This window comes from Mirounga angustirostris, unplaced genomic scaffold (assembly GCF_029215605.1).
Source record: "Mirounga angustirostris isolate CCGP_5_RB_7025 unplaced genomic scaffold, mMirAng1.0.hap1 SCAF_5, whole genome shotgun sequence".
Taxonomy (NCBI): domain Eukaryota; kingdom Metazoa; phylum Chordata; class Mammalia; order Carnivora; family Phocidae; genus Mirounga; species Mirounga angustirostris.
The window spans coordinates 99,981,278-99,989,856 of NW_026991713.1; the positions used below are offsets into that span (position 1 = coordinate 99,981,278).

The 8,579-nt window shown below is 39.4% G+C and overlaps 1 protein-coding gene across 12 annotated transcripts in view; it reads right to left on the minus strand.

The window, feature by feature from the left end:
* TULP3 (TUB like protein 3) overlaps window positions 1–8,579 on the minus strand; it is a 113,596-nt gene that overhangs the window by 53,517 nt on the left and 51,500 nt on the right. For 7 of the 12 annotated variants that reach the window (XR_010411629.1, XR_010411625.1, XR_010411627.1 and 4 more), the window contains exon 1: window positions 8,348–8,467. The exons of 2 other annotated variants lie outside the window; for them this stretch is intronic. Coding sequence is in view for 3 of the 10 variants with exons in the window: in XM_045874056.3 (XP_045730012.1) it covers window positions 8,348–8,388 (41 nt within the window). In the remaining 7 variants the exon portion in view is untranslated. Of the gene's footprint in view, window positions 1–1,279; window positions 3,716–8,163; window positions 8,259–8,347; window positions 8,468–8,579 lie in introns of those variants that run through there. 3 more of the 12 variants (XM_064591709.1, XM_064591713.1, XM_064591708.1) reach the window with 3 other exon arrangements.

Consider the following 8,579-nt stretch of genomic DNA (forward strand, 5'->3'; position numbering starts at 1 on the left):
CTTGATCCCAGGACCCTGAGATCATGATCTGAGCCAAAGACAGACACCCAACTGACTGAGGCACCCAGGCACCCCTTTTATTTTCATTTTTAAAGTAATCTCTTACCCAATGTGGGTAAGGCCAAGACCAAGAGTCACATGCTCTACCAACTGGGCCAGCCAGGCAGCCCTAAATTTTTTTTTTTTTTTTTTTTAAGTAAGCTCTATGCCTAATGTGGGTCTTGAATTCACAACCCTGAGAATTTCTGTTGGTTATTTTTCAACTAGAAATCAAAACTGATGCCATTATCCCGGTTAGCAACATGAACCCCCAGAACACCCACAGGAGCAACTTGCTCAGTTTCGGGAAGACAGTTGACACTTTTAGGAGGGATCTATTAAGGAGTATGTGCGTACTTTTGATTCAAGTGCAAGCTTCTGGGTAATGAAGCAAAATGTATCCATGTCAGTGTCTTGTATAGGGCGTTTTTGCTAGAGCTGTGGTGTCAGGAGATGCACTCTATGCTTCTAAGCTTCTCTGGGGCTTCTCTTGCTTTCACTACCATAGAGCAGTTGCCAAAACAGTGCCTCTGCTAAGCTAAGCAACATGCATAGTCATTTCTTTTATGACTCTTGAGACAAACCTCTAACACTCAAAAGAAAAGCAAAATTACAAAAGAAACTTAACGAACATCAGTACTTTCTAACATTACTCAGCATTGCTCATGGCACGTGATGCCTACAACATGGAAGATGTGAAACAAATGTTTGATAAACAAATGAATTTTAAAGTTAGATGAAAAAAAAGTCCTTTGACTTATGCCTTAAAGAAATATTTTAATTCATCATCTCTTACTTTTGGACTTTCCAAAGTAGGTAAAAATTAGATATTACTGTCCCCATTTTATAGCTGTATGGCTATGGAAAATAATAAAGAAACTGATAAAAGATCACTGCCTAACCATGAGAAATAATTTGAACAAAAGTTACTGTAAACCGAAAATCATTTTTTAAAGAAAAAACTTTATTTTTAATTTAAAACCGTGGATGTACCTTTCACAGTTAAGCAGCCGACTCTTTTTTTTTTTTTTTTTTTTTTTTGACAGAGAGAGACACAGCGAGAGCAGGAACACAAGCAGGGGGAATGGGAGAGGGAAAAGCAGGCTTCTTGCCGAGCAGGGAGCCCGCTGTGGGACTCGATCCCAGGACCCTGGGACCATGACCTGAGCCAAAGGCAGACGCTTAACGACTGAGCCCCCCAGGTGCCCGTACCTTTCACAGTTAATAAAATAGTACCTACCCTATTGGCATATGCATTGCCAGAGATGATAGAGACTTCTGCTCTGTTCTTTGGTTTTCTCCTTTATTTCCTCTGTCAGCTATGAGCTTAAGCGGGACAATGTTTCACATTATACTATAGTGTCATTTCTGTCACATAGCCGACCTTCAGTTCTGTTGGCCAAGATTAGTCAGTCTCAGATCATTACTCCATATCAGAAAAGCTGGAAGCAGTGATTTTCAAATACATTCTTAAATTTGAACTTACTGTACTGATAATTCTCTTATCAAACCACATTTGAGAGACAACAGTGATTAATCTCAGCACTTCCAAGGTGGTAATCTTCCCATCATACATTCAATTATATTTTGCTAACTACAACTCTTATACCTGTCAATCAAAATTTCTTTTGTTATATACTTCTGGAACAGTTTTTGTGGCAATCCTTTATCATAATTGCCAGTAAACATCTTGGACTCCACAAACAATATGCTTTATTTAATCTGTAAAGAACATAAGAATATCACCTACATAACCTTGGCTACCTTTGTTCCTACTTTCATATGTCAATTTTCTTTTAGCTGCTGAATTTTGCATTAGTTGGCTTTATAGTCTTTGTCTCAATGACCAGCTTAAAGTGACTCTAATCCAAACTGCAGGGAGCCCCTCAATTTTGCCCTTATCTTTATCGCCTGTCAATATTTACTAAGTGCCTACTGGGTACTCAATCTGTACATATAATGGATTGAGCAACAAGAATGAATGGTAATTGCTCCACTTTAAAAATGGGCATTCACAGTCTGCTGAAGAAAAAGTTTATAACCTTTTTGGAGGGAAATTTAGCAGCCTCTACTAAAATTAAACACCGCATCCCCAAACATACAAAGTTTACAAAATACTAGGCCAAATATATAAAGATACATGTAATGAGGATGCTATTTTTCATTGTTTTCAATAGAACCCCCCCAAGATAATATTAATGTCAACAGGTGAGCAATTAATAAGATACATTTATGAAAATAATACTTTGTGGTCATTAAAAAGAATAAAGTAGATCTAGAGGTACTAAGTTGGAAAGTAGTCTATGACACTTCAGTTTTAAAAACAGGTTCAAAATAGTTTTATCAACAAATGGTTCTGGATATCCAAATGCCAAAAGGATGAATTTGGACCCCTACCTCACAGCATACACCAAATGAATCAAAGGCCTAAATATAAGAGCTTAAACTTTAAAAACCTTAGAAGAACACATCTGACTAAATTTTGTGAACTTGGACTAGGCAATGATTGCTTAGGTACAACACCAAAAACAAAAGAGATAAAAAGAAAAATTAATAAATTGGACTATATCAAAATAAAATACATTTGCACTTCAAAAGACACCATCAAGAAAGTGAAAAGGCAATCCACCGACAGAGATAATATCTATAAATCATTTATCTGATAGGAAATTGTATCCAGAATACCTATAAAGAACTCTTACAACTAAGTAATAAAAAGACAACCCAATTTAAAAACAGGCAGAGTAAAGGAACAGATATTTCTCTAAAAATATAGGAATGATCGATAAGTACATAAAAAAGCTCAATTAATCATCATTAAAGGAATGCAAATCAAAAGCACAATGAGATGCTATTTCACATCCATGAGGAGGACTATAATCAAGAAGATAGACAATAACAAGTGATGGCGAGGATGTAGAGAAACGAACCCCAACACCTCTGCTGCGGGGAATATAAAATGTTGCAGCAGTTTTGGAAAACAAGTCTGCTAGTTCCTCAAGTTGTAAAACATAGAGTTACCATATGACCCAACAACTCCACTTAGGTATATATGCAAAAGAAATGAAAATATATGTGCACACAAAGACTTGGACACTAATGTTCATAGCAGCATTATTCAAAATAACCAAAAAGTAGAACAACTCAGCATGCTAAACTGCACCATTAACCACATGTACTCCAATGGTCAGCACACTCTGGAATTTCACACTATGGTATTTCAATAAGTCTGTTGAGTATCTTTTCAGTCAGAATCCCAGTTCATTTGGTATTTTTAGGTAGCAGAATTTCTAAGCCAGTGAGTGGATTCTGAGGAAACCCATGGGAGGAGTTGATTAGTTGTATATAGTCTGATTTCACTGTCTGAACCGATTCCGGTGTCAGGTAGGTGGGGCAATAGCTATTAATAAAGTAATTTTCTCTAAGTCAATTGACAAATAGATTCACCTTGTCCCAATCCCAAATGTCATTACGGGAAGGCTGTGTTTTTACATGTACTGAGCCACCAAGAACACCTCTGGCTAGAACAAAACACTGCTTCTGGGAAAAGGCACATGAAGATCAAATTAGAACTGCCAGAAAAGACTCCTTTGAAACCTATCCTTCCTCATCTGAGGACAAATGTTAGTATTCTAGGCTCAGCCGTCTCCTACTTGAATGACTGCCACAATCTGGAACTAACATAATTGAAGCTAGGGAATGAAAATCCATTTCCTAAGAGGCCCATTTAGTGGGCCCATTTCTTTTCTTCAGAAAGAAGGGAGAATTGTTTGCGGGGAGAGAGGCAATGAGAAGGAAAAGTTGGTAACTGATTTAATCATTCATTTGGCCCCAAATGATGCAGCAAGAAAAATTACTTTAGAGTGAACCCCTCTTCATTTTGCATGTTCCACAGAGTAAAAGTAAAAACATTCTTTTGAGTGAACCAAACAGAAAGGTTATTTTAAATGTATAATTTGATTCAGAAGTCAAAGAATGAATTTCTTCTTTCTAGATTTAAAAAGGGATGTTACTCAGGAATGTTTCTTATTCCCCTTCTATTTCTTGGATAAAGATCAAAGTGCATTTGTTTGTCTAACGATACCAAAGACATACTTCCACTCCCTTTCCATTGGATGAAATTAATACTTCGCTAAAATGTCTGATTTCTTCAACTGCTCATCCTAAAAATAGTTAGAATGTAATCAGTATCCACTGTTATCATTTATTTGTAAAAATGGCATCCAGAATACTTGGAATAGATATTTTGATAATACATGGTTGGGGCGGGCGGTATGTGGAAGAGGGACTAGAAGTCAAAAGCCTGGATTTTACTTCTGAATTTTACTTTCGACTGCATCATTTACTTGTCATGTGACCTTAGGTATTTCACATCCTTTCTCATTTTTAACTTCCCCACCTATAAGATGAAGACCACAACACCAGCCCTGTTTTCTTCAGAGCTATGAAGCTCAAAAGAGATCAAATGAGTGACACACTATGAAGGCAGCAAAGGATACCCAAATGTAAGCCTTATTACTGATTATTTTATTTTGACAGATCTTCCCTTTTAAAATAACACAGCTTAAGACCTTTACTCAGCCAAAAAAAACCTCCTACTTTATCTCTAGCTCATATGGCATTGCCATAACAAAATTACACTATGTTTCAATAGGGAAACAAGTCAATCCTCTATTAAATTGATTGCATTCTAAAACCTAAAATCAAAGGCAAACTATATGCTGAAGTTTATTCCTGAAAAGCTGAATAGCAAGATTTATTTTTCTAGAAGACTGTCTGAAAAATACTACTTATGGTCCTATTTTCTATACTTTAATTACCACAGGGAAAAAAAAAACTTGCAGGAACTATAGTTCATATTCTAAAAACACCTCTTGTCAATGATGAAAGTAGATAGTAGGGTTTAGAGTATTATATTTTACCCTAAAACTCAAAATCATCAAATTTTAGGAGTGGGAAAGGAATATTTGTAGATTTAACACAGTATCTTTGGAAGGTCCCCTAAGATGTCCACCAATGAATGAACAAGGTCACATGGAGACAGTAAGACATACTTTTCACTGAATATCATTTTCTATCTTTTGAAATTTGAGCCATATGCTATTAAAAATATATATATGTCATTTTATTAATTCGTTATAAATCACTGAGGGAATCCAAAGAAGCCCTCATTTTCCAGAGGAGAAAACTGAAGCCAAAAACGTAGATGAGCTGCTCAAGATCACACTGCCAGAGAGTGAAAAAGCTGGAACTAGAACTCAGGAACCCAGTGGAAGTTTCCAGTGCCTCCCACAATGCCATGTGGTCAAACAGCAAATGCCATCTTAGAAACAATAAAAGTATTACTATAATCCTCTTCAGAACCGTGGTCTTCCAGGGGTTCTGTGACTCACGTGACACAGTACTCATCATTCATGTTTTCCCAGAAGTTCTAAGGCAGAGAGACAGAGATGGCAACCCTCATTATCAAGCCCTCATGGCAGGTATTAAAGTGGGTAAATAAAGGCAGCACATCGATCAGCATGTGGACAGGGCGTAGTCTCTCAGGCATATATAGATCTAAGCCTTAACTGGGCCAGGAAAATTTTGCAGGCTTCATTATTACTGACAGTAAGGACGTCTGATGAGGCAGAATAAATTTAGTAGAACAAAGAGTTTATTTCTAGTGAATTGATTCGGAGGAAATAAAGCAAATAAAGCACAAGCAGAGCAAAGGAAATTCTAGTTTGAAAGAAGCCATTTCTACTATTCTCAAACAGGAGAATGAAGGGAATTATCAAGGCCCCTTCTAGTCCTAAAATCCTCAAAAACGGAGAAGCAAAGCAACTTCAACTCTGCCTCTGAGTAATTCAAGCATACTTTTCCCCTTAGTAAGAACAAACGTTAGCATTTTCTTTCAATGGGCACAGATGCAGGGAAAACGGCAGAGTTTCCATAGGAAAGAACAAGCAAAGTCAGAAATAAAAACTATTCCAAAAAATGTCTGAGTCTGTCAGAAAGAAGAAAGTTTACTGCAGAGGATTATCCTCTCCTTTCCAGGTCTGCATGTAGCTTTCACATTTGGAAAAATACATGCATGTTTGATGTTATTAGGAGTTTTCAATATCTGCCAAACATACTGCAGTCATGGATTAGTTACTCTGAGTATATTTAAGCACCGGGTAAGTCTCTATTTGCCCACAATTAGTTGATCTGATGAAACATTCAAAAAAGAAAGAGGGACACCTGGATGGTGCAGAAGGTTAAGTGGCTGACCCTTGGTTTTGGCTCAGATCATGTTGTCAGGGTCCTGGGGATCCAGGTCAGCAGGGAGTCTGCTTCAGGATTCTCTCCCTCTGCCCCTCCCCCTGCTCTGTCGCGCTCACGTGCACACACACTCTCTAAAATAAATAAATAAATCTTCAAAAAAGAGAGAACGTCAGAGACGATAACAAGCCCGGACAATACATAACCTCCAGCTACTAAAACTGCTCATATTTCTAAAGAGAAAACATAGATAAACCACAGACTAGGACTTCCTTAGTCAACTGGGTCACACGGTCACATCACACCGAGAAATCTCTCACCATACCTTCAACTGTATCAGGGACAAAAGGCCAGAGAAAGCTCAAGGTCGGGAAGCTGTAATATAAAATACCTAGCTTCAACAAAGGTCCTGAGAGTGATGTTTCAAATTCCAATTTTCACTAGATATTTCAGAAATAGGAAAAATATTTGAAGTTTGTTAGTAATTTTTCCATTTCATTGAAAAGAAATCTGCCTCATGGTAAAATTCAAAGGAAAAAAAAATCACAGGAAACTTAAAAGTCAGATGTTATACTTCACATCGAAAGGTATTAATACCAAAAACTCTATCAATGTATTTCATCAAAAACATTAAGCATACAACCTGAAGCCAAAATAGGAGACATTCCACTCCTTCTCAGCAACAACTGAGTTAAACAGTGATAGAAACTGCACTTAATATTACCTAGGGCAGGAGAAACATTTGGTGACTCACACCTTTGATGTCAGTTTTTAAATTAAAGGTCAGTTTTCTTTGGGAAGAAAAAGAGGGGAAAACTTTAAAATTATCCCTTTAAACTTCAGGTCCAATAAATTAAAAACCACTTTGCCTCCTGGTCTCAGTTTCAGTCAATCCCCCTTCCCCCAAAACCATGAGTCATATATCCAACATCTGGTACCCAAGAAATTTATTGCTGTAAATTAATTTATTGAATGTCCACACTGAACATATACCATCTGAATTCAACAAAGACGCGGAATTTTAACTTTACGTCCTCCTAGCACTTCCATAATTATACTAGTAAACGTGGGTTATTTTTCTCTCAACTCGAAAAAAAGAAAGTGCAGTGAACAAATCTCTCAGATCGCAGCTATCACGTAAATAAAATCTGACGAAAGGGGAAAATGGGTGTTCTCCATGCCCAACACCTCCTTGTGACGTTTTTAAATGGTTTAGAATTGTTTAAATATCTACTCATCTAAATAGACTAAATCCTTACAGGCTACATCTTTATTTGCCATGGTAACGGAATAAAAAGCGGGGAATACTGCTGGCGTGTATGATTTCAATCCTCAGACAGTGCCAAAGTTTGAAGCCAATGATTTCATGCCGCTCCTCCTTAACTTTTCATTAACCTAGCTAACAAGAAATTGACAGACTGAGATTTCGGATTGTTTTATTTCCCAGGCTCTCCCTCTGGCGGAGGCAGGAAAGCGGAGCGCAAACAAGGGGTATGGTACATTGCAAATAAGACGAACAATCCTAAATAGAATTACTATAAAGCAGATAGAAGCAAAAGATTAGTTTTGCACCTTCGGCCCTCGGACTCCGTTCCAAAATTCAGCACCGCCTGCCAAAAGCAATGGCATTAGAGCAAATGATTAAATATCACCCCGAACCTTACGCTTCGACACCCCCGGGAAAGACTTCATCCACCTCAGTTATGACACTGCCGGGCGGTGCGTGAGGAGCAGGGCTAACGCATTTTGAGTAAGCGAGGCCCACAGAGAGCAAGACGAGCTCGTAACGAAAACCCCAAGAGTTTCCCAAGCAAGGACCTGAACACAAAGTCCTTGCTCTCGGTGAAGGCTGCAGAGCCGCTGCCTCCTCCCGCTCACCGGTAAAAAGGGGATCCTCCACCGCGGAGTGGGGGACAGAAGACTCGCCTCCTGCCGCCAAATCCGTCCCTCCCGACCCGACCGAGCCCACCGCCCTCTCTTCAAAGCTCCCAGAGGACCGCCACGGTCTCACTCCGTCCTTCCGCCCCGCTCGAGACGAGACCAGCCACCACCCCTCTCGGACCTGTCCCCGCGGGGTCCGAGCCGGCAGCGCGACGCCTCCATCCCCGCGGCTCAGGAAGTGGCAACCAAGTTCAGAACCCCAGGCGCCGCTGCTAGGGTGGCAAGTCTGGCAGGCGGCCGGGCCCCGCCCCCTAGCAACCGCACCCTGCACTGTTGCCACCGCCTATTGGTCCTCGTGCCCGTCGCTCGTCTCTCATTGGCTATTGCTGCTGCCCGGCGATGCGGGAGGGTTT